The 23,456-nt window shown below is 42.9% G+C and overlaps 2 protein-coding genes across 2 annotated transcripts; both read right to left on the bottom strand.

Moving 5' to 3' along the window:
• Nucleotides 1-10,158: 10,158 nt before the first annotated feature.
• LOC123427591 (UPF0481 protein At3g47200-like) lies at nucleotides 10,159-12,049 on the bottom strand. The gene has a single exon (XM_045111669.1). The coding sequence runs from the start codon at nucleotides 11,823-11,825 to the stop codon at nucleotides 10,305-10,307; it is 1,521 nt and encodes a 506-aa protein (XP_044967604.1). The 5' UTR covers nucleotides 11,826-12,049; the 3' UTR covers nucleotides 10,159-10,304.
• A 101-nt stretch (nucleotides 12,050-12,150) lies between these two features.
• On the bottom strand, nucleotides 12,151-15,215 carry LOC123427592 (uncharacterized protein At4g15545). Its single transcript, XM_045111670.1, has 9 exons — nucleotides 14,801-15,215; nucleotides 14,656-14,724; nucleotides 13,720-13,773; nucleotides 13,537-13,612; nucleotides 13,379-13,447; nucleotides 13,038-13,280; nucleotides 12,913-12,955; nucleotides 12,757-12,835; nucleotides 12,151-12,661 (listed from the first exon to the last, which is right to left on the bottom strand). The coding sequence occupies exons 1-9, from the start codon at nucleotides 15,068-15,070 to the stop codon at nucleotides 12,569-12,571; spliced, it is 996 nt and encodes a 331-aa protein (XP_044967605.1). The 5' UTR covers nucleotides 15,071-15,215; the 3' UTR covers nucleotides 12,151-12,568.
• Between the last annotated feature and the right edge of the window lie 8,241 nt (nucleotides 15,216-23,456).

The raw sequence follows: 23,456 nt of genomic DNA, 5'->3' as shown, positions 1-23,456 counted from the left end.
TCACTGTGTTATATTGTGCCTTATGTATAGGGGTTAGGGGACACTGTCATATTATATTTCTTGACAACCATACAGAGAGAGAGACATGCTACCTTCTCAAATCAAATGTGTTCATTCAAATATCAAGAAATTCGTTAAAAAATGTGTCCTACAATACTCGATCGTCGTTATCGTCGTTCATAGCAACCAATCGTGCGAAAATATTTGAGAAATTGAGCACTATATCAATTTGAAAATCAAACCTTCAATGCAATTTATTAGCTAGAAATTTAATTACATGTGCAATTAATTAGGTCCATTTAAATAGGAATGAGAAAGAAGAAGATGACGCATCGATTACGACCACGCTAATGTTGACGTGGTGCTGGTTCGTGCCAATGAAACGGGTTAACGAATAGAGTAGAAGATGTAGGGTAGGACAAGTAAGATAAGAACGATAATTATCCATTCTAGCAATGAATGGTATGTGGGATGGAGGTGAAACTTATTGGTGACTATACGAATATGTTCACATTGCCACTCACTTCGAAAGTCCGTGTGTATTTCCAATGTCGGTGACGATAATTATTTATTGTTGTCAATATTATGTGTTATTTTAACCCACTCTATTATATTGTTAACATGAAAAAAAATTGTTGGTGCAATGCACGACGAAGATGAGGTGGACGTCCTTTGATTTTAAAGGAGAGGCCTCCAGCGAGAAATGTATCACTACGGCGAAGAACCGAGCCGGAGGGGGAGGTTCTGACTATAAACGAGAAGGTGCGTCGTGGGATAGTGATTTTGTGTTGAACTCGAATATTAGAGATAACATGCCACATAGCCCGTAGCAACGCACGGGCATTCTACTAGTATACCCAATGGACCACTGCGGCCACGAAATTCTATTGAAATGGGTTGACCCATGGCCTCACATATTGACCTTGCGGCCAAAGGGCGAGATCCAGGGCCAGGTTCGGGCCGACCCATTCCTATCTTGAGACACTGATGGGATTGGATGAAATTTGTCATGTAATCAAATTATTTTGATAGGCATTGATCGCTAATATCCACTATGTTTTGAGTTTGATGTTGCTATGATTTTGCTATGCTTAATGCTTGTCACTAGGGTCTGAATGCCATGGTTTCAGATGTGAACCAATTATGTTTCCAGGAATACGAGAGTGTTTTAGAACTTATCTTGCAAGTTATATGCACCTATTACATGTCATGATCCGCATACCCCAAAATGACAATAATTTGGATTCCTTTCGGTGATTGTCATAGTTTGAGGAGCTCGTGTTTAATGCTTTGTTCTAGTTCTCTATTAAAAGGAGACCTTAATATCCCTTAGTTTCCTTATGTACCCCGCTGCCACGAAAGGGTAGGACAAAAGATGACATGCAAGTTCTTATTATAATCACGTATGACTATATATGGAATAAATGTCTACATTACATTGATGAATTGAAGTTAGTTCTGTGTCGCTCTAGTATGTAACTCTTATATGATAAATGTTATCCAATATATACACACTTACCCATCACCGATCCAAGTCCTACACTTTTCATACATTGATCCTTGCTAAGTTACGATTGTTGTTGCTACTAATACAATCACTATAAAATTGTTGTTACTGTTACTGTTACTACCACTATTTTGACGTGCTACTAAAACTTTTGCTACAGAGATATTCCAGCTGTGGTTGAATCAAGAACTCAACTGGTAAGACCAAAAAATATTCTTTGGCTCCCTTTGTGTCCAATCAATAAATTAGGTGTAGTACTACCCGTGAAGACTGTTTTGATCCCCTACACTGGTGGATTATCAAGGCGGAACCTAGGCATGAGCACTTTTGCTCTCCGGCAAAGCGAGTACCCCCGCGCTCGTGCCCCCCCCCCCCCCTCGAAGCCAATGTCATCACCAACACTCCTCTCAAGTGGGAGGACTCATCTTCATCAACATCTTTACCAACTTCATCTCATCTACAAACCCTAGTTCATCTTTTGTATCCAATCTTTCTCTCAAATTTCGGATTGGTACATGTTGGTTACTAGTAGTGTTGATTATATTTTTTATTTGATGCTAATTGATTTACTTAATGATCATATATTCAGATTGTTGATCATATATTTATTCTCTCTGATCATGAACGTGAGGCAGAGGTTAGCATATAATCATCTTGATAGATAGCCAAATGATGTTAACGGTATCCATTGACATATGTAAATTTAGAAGAGCAGGGCTTGAAAAGATTTGTGGCACACAATAGTATGCAGAGAGATGTACCATCATCTCTCTTATGATATAAATTATACGAATACATGAAGATTAAATGACAACGTAAGGTAACAGTCTTATATATCGTCTACAAGCATGGAGGGTAAAGCCACATGAGAGAATTCTTATAACCCATCATGTAATATCCTGTACTCTCCACACCATCGCCGATGCTTTCATCTTTTCTGCAATACATGTGCTCGTCATCGTCTGTTATTACAGAATACAACGTATCATCGGGCAACTCATTTTTTGGCCAACATTCTTTTTTTGTGCAGTAGTAGATATGGTTTCTCTTGACACCATGATGTTTGTCAGTCACGCGCACGGCCTTAGACGAATTCAGCCCCAAGAATAACATGTGGTCACCAAAACTCATGACTTCCGCCCACTTGTACATGTAACCATCATTATTTTCGGTGTCGACAAGTGTGAAGACCTTGAAGAATGGCTCTCGGTTGGGCAACCAAAAGTGTTGTATCGCCATAGATGGCTTGCCGTGTAGCTCGATGAGGTGGCCGTGGCACGTTGTTTCGATACTGTGGCGCCTTTGGACGGCCAACGAGTGGGTTGATGCGATGACCGGCGTACCATCTGACTTCATGTCAATTTTAAACTTGATCAGCTCCTCGTCAGGATAGACAAAAGCATAGAGCTCACCTTTGCAGAATGCGATGCCTATAATGAACTTTTCGTCTAAATTTCTTACGGTCCACCCGGTCTTGTGACGTCCAACTTTACACAGTGCTATGTGGTATGGCGGCAAGGATGCAGCTGCTAGAGGTGGGGGCTTCGGAGAAGATGACTTTTTCAAGGCTGGTTGTCCCGATGTTACCTACGTCCAGATGGCGCGAGCCTATCGGGCTGGCCTCCACCTCGGCACCAGAGAAGAGATTCACGATCGCGAGCTTGCTCGAGTCGACGGCAGCGACCCAGCCGCCTTCGTGTGAGCCGACAAACCACTTGCCTTCTGCCTTGTCTGGAACTCGCACAACCCAGCTGTCGTCGGGGCCGCACATGCGCTTCGTCCCGCTGAATCGGCGACACGGCGACAGCAGCAGCAGCGGGCCGGGCAGCGGCGCCGGGAGCCGCGACGCGACGGCGCGCCACGCCTTGCAGACTGCGGCGAGGCGCACGCGATCGTGCAGGGAGCCAAGCCTGAGACGGACAAGGGCGAGGATGTCGTCGGGCAGGTCGCACCACTGCGGGGATGACGATGATTGGGCGCTTCCGTCGATTCAGAAATCAAATAGTGCTTCTTCCGTATGTCATTCAAATTGCCTTTAAAGTTGACTAAAATTATCTATCAATGTCACCTATAAGTCATAAAAAACGTTTCAATCAAGAAAATCTCCAGACTGGCCGGCCCATGTAGGCACCTCCTATATTACGCTCTGGGCATTGGAAAAAGATGCAGCACACCTGTTTAAGTCAGCCCATGCGTGGACGCCTGTTTTTTTAGTTTAATTTTTTTTCTTTCCAGTTCCATTTTATTTTTCTACTTTAAATAATTTAGAACTTCGAACAACTTTTCTCAATTTTAAGAAATTGAGAATTTTAAAATAAAATATTAAAAAACATATTTTTTTGAGAATTCAAAAACTACTCAGGAGTTTTAAAAAATGTTTGCATATAAAAAATGTTTAAACTTTGAGAAAATGTCCATAAAATAAAAAAGTCAACGATTTTAAACAAAAGTCCGTGTAAAAATCTTAAAAACAGTTCGTGCCTCTATTTTTAGTCTCATTTTTTATTTTCATTTTTCTATTCCATTTTTTAGTTTAAATAATTTAGAACTTTGAAAAACTTTTGCAATGTATTAAACTGGGAATTTTGAAATAAAAGTTTGAAGAAAATATAAAATGTTTGTGAATTCAAAAAATGCTCAGGATTTTTGTAAAAATATTCGCATATTCAGAAAAATATTCATAATTTTGAGAACAATGTTGGTGAAAATAATAAAAGTCCATGCTTTTGAAAAAGAGTTTGTATGTTATTTTTTGAGTGTAATTGAAAAAAATGTTTGCTAATTCAAAAAATGTTCATGCATCTCAAGAAATGTCCTAAAATTTTAAAGACATAATATGATCAGCATCATTGAAGATTATAACTGTTTTTCTCCCGTTACAACGCACGGGTGTTTTGGCACAGGTGCATTAATTAATCTGTATCTATATCTATTCTATATCTATACCTCTATACCTACTAATAAAGCATCTATTGCTTCTGTGGTACGTCATTAAATTTGCCCCTAAAATTCGCCAAAATTACCCACCAATACCATCCGTAAGTGACAAAAACGATTCGTTTTTAAACTTTGATTCGGCTCTTTGTTTCTCCTTCTAATGGCTGACGTTCCCGTATTTTACCACAACAATAGGCTAGACCAACCGGTTGGGTGCGCTTCACCCCACCGAGGATACCCAGGTTTGATCCCCACTGCAACCCTTTTCTCTATTTCGCACTTTTTCTATTTTTTTCTCTTTTTTCTTTATTTCGATAAACTTTACACACATGTTATCATGGATTAAAGAAATGTCAAATTTGTAGACACAAAAGTTCCCACATATATGAAAAAATTGTACAATGCGTATGGACAATAAAAAAATGTACAAACCTTTTTGTTCTTCTATTTCGCACTTTCTCTATTTTTTTCATATTTTGCCTTTATTTCGATAAACTTTGCACACATGTTAATCGTTGATTAAAGAAATGTCAAATATGTAGACAAAAAAGTGTACAATGCGTATGGACAATAAATAATATATTTTTCTTTTATTTTCAAAAATATTAATCATGTATTTAAAAGACTTTAAATGTGCATAGGAAAATGTTTCCGATGTATAAGAAAACATATACAAAAATATATGATGTGTATGAAACAAAGTAGACATAGAAAATAGAACTTTTAAAAAATGTTAATCGTGTATTTTAATAATGTAAAACATGTATATAAAAAATATTCATGATGCATACGAAATATGTAAAATGCATATTAAAAAAATTAGACATCAAAACTCAATAATGTTTATGATGTCACATGCAAAAAAATGTTTTTATTGTATAAAAAATATACAATGTTGTTTATACAAGCTTTTTATAAGAAATGGCTGAGCTTTGATTTTTCATATATATAAACTGTTTTGCTAATTATTATTTTAAAAATATCGATATTGATACGCAACCTGGAACATTTGGTATGCATGTACTTACAAATTGATTGTTTTCGATGTAGCTGTCTAAAATGTTTGCAACCAAACTAAGACTCACTTAGATTACAAATGCAAACACATATATCCGCAATATAAAAATAATGTTCTAATGCATATGCTATCATTAATTAACAAAATAAAATTGCAAATGAAACTGTTAGTCATAGAAATTAATTAATTATAAAAAATTACAAGGGCCAACTTTTATTAAATTTATAGCCCGTTGCAACCCACGGACATTTGTACTACTACTAATAAAGCAAATAGTGCTTCTTCCGTACGTCATCCAAATTAACCTTAAAGTTGACTAAAATTACCCATCAATGCCACATATAAGTCATAAAAAACGTTTCAAATAGGAAAATCTCTGGACTGAGCCGGCCCATGTAGGCACCTCCTATATTACGCTCTCGCCGTTGAAAAAAGATGTAGCACACCTGTTTGGGCCGGCCCATGCGTGGGCGCCTGTTTCTTTAGTTTAGTTTTTTTATTTTTCTTTTCAGTTCCATTTTGTTTTTCTACTTTAAATAATTTATAACTTCAAACAACTTTCCTCAATTTTAAGAAACTGAGAATTTCGAAATAAAATATTCAAAAAACCATATTTTTTTAGAATTCAAAAACTACTCAGGAGTTTTGAAAAATGTTTGCATATAAAACAATGTTTAAACTTTGATAAAATGTCCATAAAATAAAAAAATCAACGATTTTAAACAAAAGTCCGTGTAAAAATCTTAAAAACAGTTAATGCCTCTGTTTTTAGTCTCATTTTTTATTTTTATTTTTCTGTTCCATTTTTTAGTTTAAATAATTTAGAACTTTTAAAAACTTTTTCAATTTATAAAACTGGGAATTTTGGAATAAAATTTTGAAGAAAATATAAAATGTTTGTGAATTCAAAAAATGCTCAGGATTTTTGTAAAAATATTCGCATATTCAGAAAAATGTTCATAATTTTGAGAACAATGTTGGTGAAAACAATAAAAGTCCATGATATTGAAAAAAAGTTTGTGTGTTATTTTTTAAGTGCAATTGAAAAAAATGTTTGCTAATTCAAAAAATGTTCATGCCTTTCAAGAAATGTCCTAAAATTTTAAGGACATAATATAATCAGCACCATTAAAGATTATAATTGTTTTTCTCCCGTTGCAACGCACGGGTCCTTTTGCTACTATTGTGTATCCGTCGATTACGAGAGAGGAAATCGGAAGTCGCAGTAGAAGCCAGAATCAAAAGTTTGGCTCTAGTAGTGCTACTTGTAAGGATTGAGTCGATTCGTGTCCAACTAGCATATCCGAGACGACCGATGAGTCAATGTACTCTGCTAAATCCTAGACGACCAGGTCTCACGTATGTATCACGATCAGGTCTCCCATATCTCTACCTCTCTACCTCTCTTCTCTACCTAATATAATACTATAACATAATAATAATTATTATTATTCATATTTAATATCTATATCTATACCTAATAATAAAGCGGCTATTGCTTCCGTCGAAAAAACCACTGTCGCATTTTTATAAAAAAGCCCCTGTAATTTTTGTTATTCAACCCGTGCTCCATCATTTATCTGCAACGCAAAAGGAAAAAACGATTCGCAGCAAAAATTATACCCGTACGCATCGTCTCCTTCCGTCGACCCTGGGCCATCCTGGCTTGTGCCCAGGCCGCCGCCACACCACTCGTCGCCGCGGCCGACCTCAACCGCCACCGCTGCCGATCTCAACCCACCCGCCTCCGCGGTCGTACCTCTCCCGGCTCACTGCCCCCGTTACGGCGCTCGAGCGCATCGCGTCGACCCTGGTCCACCCTGGCCTGTGCCCAGGCCGCTGCCACACCACTCGTCGCCGCGGCCGACCTCAACCATCATTGTTGTCGATCTCAACCCACCCGCCTCCGCGGTCGTACCTCTGCCCGCTTGCTGCCCCCGTTTCCGCCTCGAGCACAGCTTCTGGATCAAATCAACGCGACAGCTACAGTGAGTGGGGATGATGCGTCTGCTCGATGCAGAACGGCGGTGGCGTGCGGATAAGGCGCGGCGGAGCGAAGTATTTGGAGGTGGAGGCAGGCCTCCATGGCTCACACGGGGAACTCCGTGGTTATGGCGCGGCAACAACGACTCCTTATGGCCATATAGAGGCGTCTAACCCTTGCTCCCCTCATCGTATCCCCTCCTCCGGCAGGAACTCAACATCTGGTGAGATCCCCTCCCCATGCCTCCAACCGTGTGCCAAGCACGGTCAAGAAATTTTGTTTTGTGGGGATTTGTTTGCTGATGAATGAATGTATTGAATGTAAGATTGTATTGTTGTAGAGACAGAGAATGGAACACCACCTTCAGTTTGTCATCTGAACCCACATTCTCTACCCCATGAGTGAAATAAGATAACAGTCCATTGATCAATTCGCGTAGCCTCTTTGTTTTGCTTTGCTTGTCTCGCTCAATTTCTCATCATGGTGTAATTAACAATGGACGGGTTGATTTCTCAACAAAATAGGATAGGACTGACTACATTAGTTAGTTAGCTTATTATTTTAATAAATCAAAATAATTATAAAAAGATTAAAAATGTGTGGTATTTTTTTCTCCCGTTGCAACGCACGGGCCCTTTTGCTAGTATATATATATATATATATATATATATATATATATATATATATGGAGCCACTACATAGCGAAGCGGCACATAGGTCTTCCGATGCGGCGGTTTTCTTCGTGCATGCAAACTAATACACTAGCATGACATCAGCAAAGATTCATATGATGTTAAATTTTAAAAAGTTTTATCTCTTAAACTATAAATCCAATTAACGATCCGCTTTCACGGTTAGCTTTCTCGTATTCAGATATTTGAAACTAGATTCCATGTTGACATTTTCGACAATATATTTTATTCGTTGATAGTTGCCAGAATACTATTATTTACTTGTCACAATATTTGTCACATAGTTCTCACATTAAATTAACTTGGCTATCAGGTTTATGAATGTCGATATACCCACTAAAAAACTTGATTCATTGTGTTTGTGCTGGTTCATGCATTTACTTACTTATTGTTAGTGCTTTAATAATCACTTTTTAGCTCCACATAACACTGTAATACTTAAAAGGTATAAAATTATTGTCCCGATAACTATGTATAATTTTTGTGACAGCTGCACACCCGTAAGATGACAACTATGATGACATAAATGTGGCAACTAGGAACTATGAAAAAAAATCACGAAACATGTCAACATGGGATCTTATTTTGAAGGTCTCGTCGAGACGAACCTAACGGTAAAGACGAATCATCAATCAAATTATTAATCTGTGAGATAAATCATTTTTTCAGCCCGCATACATGCATGCATAGAGTCCACGTTGTTGTGGAGCAGGTTGAAAGCGAGGGGTGCCTTTTTTTAATGCTCGGGCTTGTATGCACGGGAAGGACAGGCTGCGGCAGTGCTAATTAGATTTTTCCATATATATATATACCTAATAATAAAGCAAATAGTGCTTCTTGTCGTCCGTTATAATTTTTGCCCTTAAGGATGTTCTAAATTACCCATATGCCATCCACAAATCAAGAAAACGAGTCAATAGAGTCCACGTTGTTGTGGAGCAGGTTGAAAGCGAGGGGTGCCTTTTTTTAATGCACGGGAAGGACACGGTGCGGCGGTGCTAATTAGATTTTCCCATATATATATACCTAATAATAAAGCAAATAGTGCTTCTTGTCGTCCGTTATAATTTTTGCCCTTAAAGATGTTCTAAATTACCCATTATGTCATCCATAAGTAAAAAAAAACGAGTCAATAGAGTCCACGTTGTTGTGGAGCAGGTTGAAAGCGAGGGGTGCTTTTTTTAATGCTCGGGCCTGTATGCACGGAAAGGACAGGGTGCGGCGGCGCTAATTAGATTTTCCCATATATATATACCTAATAATAAAGCAAATAGTGCTTCTTGTCGTCCGTTATAATTTTTGCCCTTAAAGATGTTCTAAATTACCCATTATGCCATCCACAAGTAAAAAAAACGAGTCAATAGAGTCCACGTTGTTGTGGAGCAGGTTGAAAGCGAGGGGTGCTTTTTTTTTAATGCTCGGACCTGTATGCACGGGAAGGACAGGGTGCGGGGGCGCTAATTAGATTTTCCCATATATATATATACCTAATAATAAAGCAAATGGTGCTTCTTGTCGTCCGTTATAATTTTTGCCCTTAAAGATGTTCTAAATTACCCATTATGCCATCCACAAGTAAAAAAAAACGAGTCAATAGAGTCCACGTTGTTGTGGAGCAGGTTGAAATCGAGGGGTGCCTTTTTTTAATGCTCGGGCCTGTATGCACGGGAAGGTCAGGGTACGGCGGCGCTAATTAGATTTTTCCATATATATATATATATATATAATATATATGTGTATATATATACCTAATAATAAAGCAAATAGTGCTTCTTGTCGTTCGTTATAATTTTTGCCCTTAAAGATGTTTTAAATTACCCATTATACCATCCACAAGTCAAGAAAACGAGTCAGATTTCTTTTCCGATCAAAATCGTCGAGCGGTTCGTTTTTATAGGGTTGGACACAATAAGGCCCAATCTTTGATGCATCGACACTCCCCCTATACTCCTTTCGTTCCATAATACTATGCACGTTGTGTTCCGTTTTGACAGAATTTCGATTAAAAATACTCATTTTTTTGTGATTTATTGAAACAACGCCATAATTACATGGCATATTTTACAACAATTATCATAGTACAGACTATCGAAGATGCCCTGTTTTTCTTTTACGAAAATGATCAGACCTAGTATTATAAAACTTCAGCGGAAGATGCCCTTATACTTACTTGAAAGAGATTTTCTTTGCTGCCTCGAGTAAACCGACAAGTCCAGTAACGACAGACACCCCGGTGACGATGGTCCGCATGTTCCTGTAGCCAAACCTGTACACCATGGTCCGCACCGGCCTATGGACCCTGTAGTTCTCGATGTGCAGCATGGTGCGGAGGTAGCATCTCCCGGGGCGCAGGTGCTTCTCCAGGCTGAGGAAGAGGGCGAGCGCGTCCCCGTTGCTCAGCCCCGCTCCCCCCTGCAGTACGTGCTTCGTGCGCAGCTCCTGCACGTCCTCCACCCGGTCCGTCACCATGCCCAGCAGGCAGAGGTAGGAGCACACGGCGGACCGCTCCTCCTCGGCCTCCAAGAAGTCCGGGGCCGTGCACAGCTCCAGCGCCGCCATGTTCACGAGGAACCCCGCGTTGGCGTCGTCCAGGAGCAGCGGCGCCAGGAAGAGCTCGCCGGACAGCAGCGCCTTCTTCACGCCCATCTCCCTCAGCTCCGCCCCCGTCTTGGTGGCCGTCAGCCGGACGCCCATCTCCGCGAGCTCCACCGCGCTCACGGAGATTGACACCTTCTTGGCCTTCTCGGACAGGCCGCGGGAGGACGAGCGCTTGGTGCCGGTCCCGACGATGTAGCGCCGCAGGAGGCCGAGGAGGTGCGGCGGCGAGTAGCTGCCGTCCCACGCGGGGGGTTTCTCGTCGACGGCCTGCCGGGCCTGCAGGGAGCCTTTCACGCGCCCGACGAGCTTCGGCAGGTCCAGGCCGGGCGCGGGCGCGAAGCCCATCAGCGTCTCCACCACCACCCACGGGAGCTGGTTCTCGAGGAGCACGACGTCGGAGAAGATGCGGCCGTCGTCGGAGCTGAAGGCGCTCCTCAGCGCCGGGTCCACCGCCACCCCCTCGTCCTCGTCGCCGACCATGCACACGAACATCAGGTACTGCAGCAGGAAGCAGCCGTCGAAGAACATCATGGGCTTGAAGTCGTCGTCGCCCAAAGCTCCCGCCACGTCCTCGTCGTAGTGGCCGCGGGCCTCGTCGGCCACGGCGCAGACCGCCGCGTACACCTCCTCGACGGGGCGTCCGGAGGCCATGACGAAGTGCCAGGCGGCCACGTGCTTGGTGCTCTCCATCTGCAGGACGGCGGGGCTCCGGCCGTGGTGGTAGGCGCCGATGGACACGGCCCTGGGCGCCGCGTACCTCTCGGCGAGGTCGCCCATGCTCGCCGGGAACCGGTGGATCTTCGTCTCCGTCCTGCCGAGCTTGTCCTCGAACTCCCGTGCAGCTTGCTCGAACGCCTCCACCGGGCCGCTCCACTCGTACTGATGATGATCGACGACGGTGGTGCTCTCCACCATGGCCAGCTGCTGCCGCCCGCTGGAGCTGACGACCAGATCACCGTGGTTAGTAGGAGCAGCGACAGTCATCTCCAGAGGGAGGCCAGGAACCCATGCAGCCGGCTCCATGGCCGCCGGCCTCCCCTTCCAGTACTCAGCCACGGCCAGCTGATACTCGCAGGGTTCTGGCTGCATGTCAACAGCCGAGAACTACTGGAAACTAACAAGAACAAATGGCCTAACCACCAGAGAATGAAGAGAAGAACAGTAGTTTTGAGAAGCAAAAGACTGCATCGGTTATCCTCCAGCAGAAGACATCGCACCTATTCATGGATCATAATGTGCAGATTGCATAATGTATAGAGGAAACCTTTCGACTTTTTCGACGTGCAACACAACCTGGAGGAACCTTTACAACTTTTGATCCATGATTAAGATACTATCAGCCTTTTGAATGGCATGATGATGTGCACGCCTTAACGAATCTGGAGGCTGGGTGTGCGGCAGGAAGAACAGGAGGTGATAAAAACGAGCTTCAATTTACAAGTCAATTACACAGACCAATATATCTGACAGTCTCAACTCTCACTTGTTACAGAAAAAAAAACTTTCCCTAGTTGAAATGCATGCATGACCATATCCATTTACATCATGTTATTCAGGATGACCATGCCCAGACTACAATGGCCTACGCACAGATTTCTAACAGTATGATCTTGTGATCAACGAGAGAACACCAACGATACACACTCTCTTGGGAACAGATGGCCTGGCATAGGAATGATTACCCCAGCAGAATGGTACACTCGTTTAGTCCCAAGAGGCATACCAATGGAATAACCAGCTTGGCAAAATGGTACACTCGTTTAGTCCTAAGAGGCATACCAATGGAATAACCAGCTTGGCAAAATGAAGAAATACGGCAGCTTGTGACAGGTTCACGATTGGTTGCGATTAAGCATGTTCTGGAAAGAAATGTACAAGTCTTTGTGCTCTGTTCCAAAAATCTCCTCTGCTTTTGACAAGGTGTCCTGTAGAAATTGATCAAGTAGAAAACATCACATTACATATTTTTCTGTGGATACTAATGATCTGAGAGGTTGTAAATATTGGTAAACCACGCTACCTCTCTCGATTGTTTCTGCGCATTGAATTCCTTGATATTTGCCAAGAATGCTCCAAATTGCTCATAAGAAAGCCGCGTCCTGGAATTTGTGCCACAAGTGTTATTGGATGAACAAACTATAAATTACTGAAAATAGTCTACAGCATAGTGACCAACCGTGCTTGTCGGAAGAATTCCTTTCCATCTATACGAGGTCGCCCTGGAAATATAAAAGAACAAAGATCTTTAGGAACTATCCCAAATGAATATAGCATACTCTCATTATAATCCACTGTATAGACCTGCAAATGAGCGGCGTTGAGGAGAGACTGGGGCTGAATACTGATGACTTGATCCATTCCATGATGAAAATGCCGATTGGTCTTCAGAACGAGATCTTGTAGGCGATGTTGGACCAGAATAGAACTTCGGAGTGGATGGACCAGTTGAATATGCTAGCGGGGAACCACTAGAGGATGAAATAATTGGTGTTGAACCAGGAGTTATTCTGGGGGCTACAAATGGTGTGATTGAGAACTGGTGTCCTGTGAATACTTCCATAGTAAGCAACTGACAGTCGAAAGAAAACATGTAATATTTGTTATGATTTAGTTGTTCAAGACTACGAGTTAACTAATGACACCTTGGGCTGATTCGGTGATTGTGGATCTGCTGGAAGTATTTGAAGAGGTGTAACTGCTTGAAGCTTCATCTGTTAATTCAAATATTCAATATGAAATCAAGGAAAGGACACAAACTTTGTCTCAACAGAAGTTTTAGAATTTTTGAGTTGAGCAGCACCTTTCCAGGAAGGAATGCGAGCGGTCCCATCATTTTCTGCATCTACATCACGATCTTCACCTGTTTCTGACAATTGCTGTGCAGTTTGCAGGTAATGTTACTTGTCACCAGTCAAGACCAGCACAACCGAAACTAGAAATATCTGAGTAAGTGGGAAAGAACATATTGATTGATAATACTCACCAATAAATTATCTTCACTCAGCGATTTCATCAACTGCTTCTTAAATGCCTCTAACTGCAAACAAAACATCATCAGTAATTTGTCAACTAGCAAACAAAAATATTCATGTTAATGTTGATCCTTGAATAATCAGAGTCTTGACTAAGTTTATAAAAATTAGCATTCCCTTGAAAGTTCATAACATTCTGGTAGACGAGAGTTACAGATTTGTGTAACCGACACTAAATCATTCATCAGTCACGGATCTTGTTTTAATTCTTTTGAAGCAATCACCGCAAATCTGGTTTAGTAGCTTGAACTTCCAAAATTTTCTTTTGTCAAAATTATGTACCCATAACAGGTTTCACTAAGCACAATAAAGTCAGTTAGTCTGCCAGGCGCATCACCTTATCGCTTAATGGTCTATTTTAGTTGAAGCCCCTATACAAGTAATAAAGCTGTACCGGATTGTTTGCACTTTGCAACACTAAAATTGACAGAACTAGCAAGACTTGCAATCAGGATTTCGTAGTGTAGCCTAAGCTGATTGACGCTATGAAATTTCCATCAGAGTGAAAGTAAGACTCACAGAAATTCCATCAGAGTGACACTACAAACTCATAGAAATTTGTGAAAGAGCAGTCAGCAGTGGAAAGACAAATTTCATCCAATTTCATGAAATGCTGAGTGTTCGAGTCCACCATCACCAATTGTCAACAATCATGCGCATTGGAAGCCATATTGCAACCATAAACAGGGAAATGAAACTAACATGCCACGGCTTTAGTCTAAGCTTGTACTACTAAATAGACACTACAAGCCTAAAATCCACACCTCTAATCAAAATTAACAGGTTTCAGAAACAAATAGATTCTAAGAAAGAACCATCCCAGTGAGAATTCAGAGAAATCCCACTAAGATCGGAGCTAAAAGATATACAAAATTGGGAAATCGCACCTTTGCCAAGTTCCTCGCCAGCTTCTTGGCCGTGACGGCGAGCGTGTCCCTCTCCTTCACCAGCTTCGCCTGCAATCAAGCACGACCAGCTAAGCACAAATCTGAATTTCACGGGCAACAAACGTGTTCGGCGACAGGGGCGCACGTTCTCGTCGAGCGCGGCGAGGAGGCGGGCGTCGGAGTCGGCGAGGCGGGCGCGGAGGTCGGCCTCGCCGCGGTCGCGGTCGGCGAGGTCCCTGCGGAGGCGCGCGACGTCGGCCTCGAGGCGGGAGACGCGGGACGCGATGGCCATGGAGGTGATCTTGCGCGCGACGTCCAGCTGCTCGTACGGGTCGGTGGGGATCACGGCCAGGATCTCGTCGGGCAGGTGGAAGTCCACCCCCGTGGCCGCCCCCGCGGCCTCGTGCCTCGCCATCGCTACCTCCGCCGCCGCCGACGGGTACGGACAGGCAACGCAGGCGCTCCTGGAGGTGGTGGCGGTCGTCGCCGGCGCCGGGGAGGGGCAGGACTGGAAATTTTTCTAAAGATGTGCTCTTTCCTGCTATTTTTTTAGTAGGGAGCATTTCGTTTTTGGGATGCGATGTGGATTGGCAGCTGTATACTGTTGGAGCTCCAACTCATTTTCCATGCTGCTCTCGCTAAAAAAACACGGTTTCCATGTTTGCTTTGTCTTCGCTTCCTTTTTTTTGTCTGTTTTTCTTCCTAGTATATAATTTCGTACTACTCACATTACTTTCTAAAATGATTTTATTTTAAAAAAAATGGTCTATGTGCGGCATAATTGAACTCACAGCCACATAAATAATAAACTAGTACATGTGTCCGTGCGTTGCAACGGGCAAAAATATTCATAAAACTTCATGCGGATGCCACTATGCAACACTACTCATATCCAACTCTGATAAATGTTACAAGTATAATTACCCTAATCTATAGTAATTTTGTGAAAGTAATGTTATTATTGCCATGTCTACCAAAGTTTCACAAATAGGAAAAATTAAAATAGCTCGGTCAAAGTTACTTTTGCTTGCTTTTATCAACTCAACGTTACTTGTGTGAGGTTTGTAGATGATCCAAAGAACAATGGCTCGTATGGCAGGAAGACATAGAAGGAACCTGTAATTCTTTTACTTCTTTTCAGCAAATTCACCTTAATCTATCTGTTGGCATAAATAGAGATAAATAACATGTGTGTAAAACACTTCTTGCTAGGCTTGAGAAACAACAAATTTATTTTTACTGTATCCAACTTAGGGATGAACCTATCTTACTGTTAATATAATTACTTCATTTCATATGTGCGGTGCTCAAGTTCTTGACTGCACAGCAGACTAAAAAATTGGATCTCTACAATGGATGTGAGTGAAGCCTAAAAAAGATAGCACAAGATGGCATTATGTGTATGATCCAGGCCTACAACCACCATCACTTCGATTGAAATTACATAGCATATAAGGAACAATGTGTTTTTTATTCAGTAGGATTCTTGTTTAATGAAAGCGACATGTGTAAGAGAACAGAAAACAATGTCAATGCCAGCATATCAGGAAAGTTCTTGGTCACTAATGTACTTTGGATAAATATATATTACGTGAGAGAGTGGCGCAAACTTATTGTTTGGTCAGCTAGAAATGGAGCTTTGATGAATGATGAATTGTATTGCAAAGATATCGAGTTCAACTACCACATCCACAAATTTGCGGTGTTGATGGGTAAAGGTGAAGAAAATCATTTTTGGTGTTGCAAGGTAAAGGTGAAGAAAAGCATACCGAGATTCCATCAAGCAAATTCACAGCTCGGGCAAAAATCATAGGCAGACCAAGTTGTTTGCTTTGTTTTAACCGGTTGAAAAACTGACTGCAGAATTGCATCACCAATTATTGTAGAATTGCCTCACATATAATATCAGTACATTGCTTGTATGACAAAAATCTATCCAACCCACCTAGCTTTAACACAGGTCCTTCCACCACAGCATATGACATAGAGCAAACAAAACAAAAAAGAACAAAGAGACAAAAAGCTCACCTGAATAAGCAAAAAAAGGACACTCTTTGTTGGTCATACCCAAGAACAGGACACTTTTCTTCCCAAATCAACAGATTGACAGAAATATGCGCCTTGCCATCTCCGGATTGCCGATCAAGCTGTCGAGCAGCTATTTATGTTTGATGATTATTCCTTTGACTTGGCGCCATCATCCCGAGTCCATTTCTCACACTTGAGCTCCCCGTCGACTGAAAGATCGAAACAAGCGTGTTAAAATTTGGATCAGTGGCGATCTTCGCGATATCGTCGACGCCAAGTTGGCGTATGAGTATGACGATGAAGATGAGCGGGTGGAGATAGCTATCAGGGTCGCTCCGTGGTGCGTCCATCACCAATTATTGTAGAATTGCCTCACATATAATATCAGTACATTGCTTGTATGACAAAAATCTATCCAACCCACCTAGCTTTAACACAGGTCCTTCCACCACAGCATATGACATAGAGTAAACAAAACAAAAAAGAACAAAGAGACAAAAAGCTCACCTGAATAAGCAAAAAAAGGACACTCTTTGTTGGTCATACCCAAGAACAGGACACTTTTCTTCCCAAATCAATAGATTGACAGAAATATGCGCCTTGCCATCTCCGGATTGCCGATCAAGCTGTCGAGCAGCTATTTATGTTTGATGATTATTCCTTTGACTTGGCGCCATCATCCCGAGTCCATTTCTCACACTTGAGCTCCCCGTCGACTGAAAGATCGAAACAAGCGTGTTAAAATTTGGATCAGTGGCGATCTTCGCGATATCGTCGACGCCAAGTTGGCGTATGACGATGAAGATGAGCGGGTGGAGATAGCTATCAGGGTCGCTCTGTGGTGCGTCCAGGAGGATTTCTCCCGGAGGCCTTCCATGTCGAGAGTTGTCCAGATGCTCGAAGGTGTCTGTGATGTGCCACAGCCACCGACGTCCTCGCATGTTGTGGACAGGCTCCATCCGAATGCTTTTGAGCCGACTAATAGTCTACTTTCAGCTATGCGGCTGTCTAGTCCCAGATGACATACTGGAATAGATGACCGGTTGCGCCCCCGGCATGTAAGTAGACTATCCAGAACCTGGAAATTCCTAGCAAAATTTAGACTCTGCAAACAAAGCTCACCTGCGATTCCAGGGACATCCCGCACGACAGTTCGATGGCCACGGTGGTACGGAAGGACGCAAGGGCTGACTGGGAGGGGGAGGATATGAGAAGGAGGCTGAAGGGGAGGGAGAGAGGAGGCTCGACGGGAGGGGACTCGCGGCAGCGAAGGCGACATCGTCAATGGAAGTGGAGTTGGGGCTACGGTGGAAGAGGATGTAGGAAAGGTCCAGGCGGGAGCGGCGTGGAGGGTCGGGGTTGGGAAGGTGCGCATGTGGCGGGAGCGTTGCGATTGTCGAAGAAGAGAAGGAGCGGGCCTTGAGCTTACAGCGGTGGGCGACGGGGGACAGTGTTGGCGGCGCGCGGCGAAAGGGCTGGGGCCGGCGGGGGCCGGAGGTGGCGGCGCCCGGCGGATGGACCCCGCCCCCTCGGCATCACGTCTCCGGCGACAAGGCTGAGCCGAGCTCCCCGTGCTCCCTCGCCTCCTCGCCGAAGCTGACGGCCGGCTGGTCGCCTCCTCGTCGAAGCCGACGACCGGCTGGGAGCTCCCTCGCCTCCTCGGCTCCTCCTGCACATCCTCGCCCCCGTCTCCTCGCTCCCGCGCGCCCCCTCCTCGACCCCGCCTCCTCGTGTCCGAGCTGGGATGCCAGCGGTGGGCGTGCGTGGTCTCTGGATAGGATAGGAAGACGCTGACCGCGGGGAGGGGGGATTTTGTAAAAACGAAACGTATTTCAACTATAAATAATGGGCTGCGGGTTTATTCAGCCAAACGACAGGGACGTTTTCGTAAAAATACCTCGGCGGAAATTCCGACAGAAACGATAGCCGATTTATTATTAGGTATAGATAAGGTTTGGTAGGAAAAGGAAAGGGTAGTGTAACGCCCAAGATGCGATCCTATACTTAATTTGACACGAGGTCCTCATGAGGGATAGAATCGCATCTCGTCGTTTCGCAAGAATGGATATCGTTACAAGTACATGTACTGAAGAGAAGAGTATATGGAATTGGCTTACACTCGCCACAAGCTACATCAGGGTCGCATCAGTACAATACATAGTCATCATGAAGAAGAGCAGGGGCCGACTACGGACGAAAACAAACGAGAAAAGAAGAACGACGTCCATCCTTGCTATCCCAGGTTGCCGGCGTGGAACCCATCCTAGATCGATGAAGAAGAAGAAGAAGAAGAAGAAGAAGCAACTCCAAATGAACAATCAACGCGCTCGCGTCAAGTAACCTTTACCTGTACCTCCAACTGGTGTTGTAGTAATCTGTGAGCCACAGAGGACTCAGCAATCTCATTTCCAAAGGTATCAAGAGTAGCAAAGCTTAATAGGCGAGGTAAGGTTAAGTGGTGAGGTTGCAGCAAGCGACTAAGCATATGTGAGGTGGCTAACTTACGAGTACAAGAATAAGAGGGGGATGATCTACGCATGACGGACGTGAACTACTGTTGATCAAATGAATGATCCTAAACACCTACTTATGTCAAACATAACCCCACCGTGTCCTCGATCGGAGAAGGAACTCGCGAAAGAGACAGTCACGGTTACGCACTAAGTTGGCATATTTTAATTAAGTTAACTTTAAGTTATCTAGAACTAGTGTTAAACAAAGTTTCCACGTTGCCACATAACCGCGGGCACGGCTTTCCGAGATATTTAACCCTGTAGGGGTGCTCCAACTAATCCATCACAAATTACCACAAGCCGCATAGAAATCCTCGATCACGAAGCTCGCGATCTCATCAGACTCCTTAGTGGAAAACCTCAACTCTCAGATTACCCAAAGCATTCACCGGAATCCCGATGCACAAGACAGTCGTCAAAGGTAAAACTAATCCAGCAAGGCCACCCGACGTGTCGACGATCCTGATAGGATCCGCGTATCTCGTTCTCAGGACACGACGGATAAGCTACGCGTACGGTGGCCTGATAGAAATCACCCAAGTTGCCCTGGGTTGGCCCCACACAGTGCTCTGTTTTTGGACCAGCACCATCAGCACTGGCCCTCCCTGTATTATGTAGAATTACTCCTCGGGTTCATGACGCCCTATGCTTTCAGTATTAACAAAATTATTATGTTGGGTAAATATAGTACCAATGTTGGGCCTTGTCAGACCAGCTTTAATCTAAAACGAATTATCAAGGGGGTCCCCATAACAACCCCGGCCGTGTTAGGAGCACTCAATTATGAAACATAACACCGGTAGCCGAAACTAAGGGGGCAAAGGTGGAACAAAACACCATGCTAGAAAGGTCAAGTCTTCCACCTTTTACCAAGTATATAGGTGCATTAAGTTAATGGCAATTAATATGGTGATATAACAATGAACCCATGTTATCACATGGAAGCAATTGCACCTGCAACTAGCAACGCTAACACATGGTAAAGCAAGCGGTAACATAGCTAATCAGTGGTTTGCTAGGTTGTGAACAGGTTGAAGGTTTTCATGGCAATGTTGAGAGGCTGATATTTAACAGGTGGTAGGCAGCGAGACATAACGATAGAAACGGTAAAACTAGCATGGCAATGATAGTAATGGTATCTGGGGAAATGGTCATCTTGCCTGAGATCCCGCTTGGAAGAAGAACGACTCCGTGAAGCAGACGAACTGATGTAGTCGAACGGGTCCTCACTTTCCGACACGCTTGCGGAACTCTATCGAGACGGAGCAAACCGGAAACAAGCATCAACACAGATATTCATCACAAGACGCACAACACAAATGATGCATTAGCGGTTGAATATATGCAAGACATGGCATGTCAATTCACAACAAACAACTACTACACATTAAGTGAAGTTCAATGGGCAACGAGTTGCATATTGACGAAACTCCACATATGAATTGTTTAGTTCTATCCTGATTAGATACACGGTAATATTAAATGTGGTTAAACATGGCAAGAGATGAAGCGTAATTAAACTATCTATCTAGGCGTTTTAAGTAAGGTCGGAAATGACATATAGCAATTCCGAGATGACCCATATGTTAATTTATAATTTTGTTCAGATCTGAACTAACACTTTTAAACGTTCGTTAAACAGAAAAATAAATAGGTTCACGTGATTCTACGCATCGTAACAATCAATTTACACATAGAGAACATCTCCAACGAAGCTACGGTTCAAAAGATACGAACACCGCAAGATATGATGGCATGAATGCAATATGTGTGCAACGACAGTCACAAGCATTTCAAAACACACAACCAGCAAGATATTATGAAACTACACGAGATTCTAAGCAAGTTTCATATAGGACACGATCAAAACGGAACAACGGTTCAACAACTACGAGCTAAACAAGAAATCACTACAATCTGCCAAAAACAGCCACATAGCAGTTTCTACACCCCACAATTACGAGCTACACAAAACCAAAATGATCAAACAAGGCATGAGGCAATAGAGGTCAAGGTGCACTACAACATACAACTAATAACACCTAGCATGTAAGCATGGATCACTAGGAAAAGAACTCACAAAATAGCATCTCACACACAGTTTCAGACTTAGTGAAAATAACAATTTATGACAGTGCAGTTTTTGATCTGAAAGCATATTCACAGCAGCAAAACCATAATCTATAGGACTCCAAATGGCATGAAAATTCAGAGCATGCTAGAGAATCTTAAGGGCTACAACTAACTCAATTGCACCAACCTCACAAAGAGCTACAGATCACCAGATAAAATCATGACAAGACAGCAACAAAATATAACAGATTTCAGACTTAGAAATATTTCAGCATCTCTAAAACAACGTTATTTTCTAGCAAGTTGACAACAAGCAAACCACACCTAAACATGGATTTCTATTGCAACCAAACTTACCCGAGGCTAGCCTACACATCCAAGGGCATATCTCTAGTTGACAACTCATTCATCTCATGCACGGATTAAATCCCACAAAATAAACAAAAGGGCAACATGGCAAAATATCACGCGTACTAACTTTCTCAAAAGCTAAATTTAAATGCACAGTTAAATTCTATGGATTTTTCTACCCCGAAAACATATATAACATGTGGGGATGCAAAATGAAAATAACGCCACACGAATATGCGAGATTATGTCCTAAGCATGATATAGCAAACTAGCGACGAAATCCTACATGCAAAAATACCAACAACTACTCTAAAATACATGGCAAAAAGGTATCTAAAAACATGAGCATTTCATCTATGGGGTTTGAGCAATCCGGACACGCACGAAAAATAAATACGGAACAAAGCCCTATTAGGACAACACGGGTTTCTAGTCAAACAGCGGGTCAAACCACATCAAACATGCATGCAAGTTGCAAATTATTAATCTACACAGAAAACTACACAAGTTTCATATATAAATCTACGCGATTCGACATACGGATTAAATTCTATGGCCGTTTGAAATATCTATATATTTCCTGAAATGTTAATAAATCCAAAAATATAAATAAAACTAGACGGGCCGAATCTACTCATGGGCCAATGGGCAACACAACTAAATGTCGCCAGGGACGAGGGATAGGCACTGGGGAGCTCACCTGGCCTCATGGGCCGATCGGAGGGGTCGGACTGGAGGCAGCAGGCTGGGTCGAGGGCCGGCGCAGGGTGACTGGGCCGCGGTCAACGCGGGCCGAGGGAGGAGGCGCTGGGGTAGGCCCACGGGAGAGCGAGCGTGTTGGTTAACGTAGCATAAATTCAAAAAAATTCCTACGCATATTCAAATCTTCCTATGAAGAGACCAGCAACGAGAGAGGGGTGAGTGCATCTTCATACCTTTGAAGATCGCTAAGCGGAAGCGTTGCTAGAACGCGGTTGATGGAGTCGTACTCGCAGCGATTCAGATCGTGGTGTGATTCCGATCTAGTGCCGAACTGTTGGAATTATGCCCTAGAGGCAATAATAAATATAGTTATTATTATAATTCATGTATCGAGATAATCGTTTATTATCCATGCTATAATTGTATTGAATGAAGACTTATATACATGTGTGGATACATAGACAAAACACTGTCCCTAGCAAGCCTCTAGTTGGCTAGCCAGTTGATCAAAGATAGTCAGGGTCTTCTGATTATGAACAAGGTGTTGTTGCTTGATAACTGGATCACGTCATTAGGAGAATCACGTGATGGACTAGACCCAAACTAATAGACGTAGCATGTTGATCGTGTCATTTTGTTGCTACTGTTTTCTGCGTGTCAAAGTATTTGTTCCTATGACCATGAGATCATATAACTCACTGACACCGGAGGAATGCTTTATGTGTATCAAAAGTCGCAACGTAACTGGGTGACTATAAAGATGCTCTACAGGTATATCCGAAGGTGTTCGTTGAGTTAGTATGGATCGAGACTGGGATTTGTCACTCCGTGTGACGGAGAGGTATCTCGGGGCCCACTCGGTAATACAACATCACACACAAGCCTTGCAAGCAATGTGACTTAGTGTAAGTTGCGGGATTTTGTATTACGGAACGAGTAAAGAGACTTGCCGGTAAACGAGATTGAAATAGGTATGCGGATACTGACGATCGAATCTCGGGCAAGTAACATACCGAAGGACAAAGGGAATGACATACGGGATTATATAAATCCTTGGCACTGAGGTTCAAACGATAAGATCTTCGTAGAATATGTGGGATCCAATATGGGCATCCAGGTCCCGCTATTGGATAT

Source organism: Hordeum vulgare, chromosome 2H (assembly GCF_904849725.1).
Source record: "Hordeum vulgare subsp. vulgare chromosome 2H, MorexV3_pseudomolecules_assembly, whole genome shotgun sequence".
NCBI classification, from domain to species: Eukaryota; Viridiplantae; Streptophyta; class Magnoliopsida; order Poales; family Poaceae; genus Hordeum; species Hordeum vulgare.
This window is presented reverse-complemented; position numbering and strand designations above follow the sequence as displayed.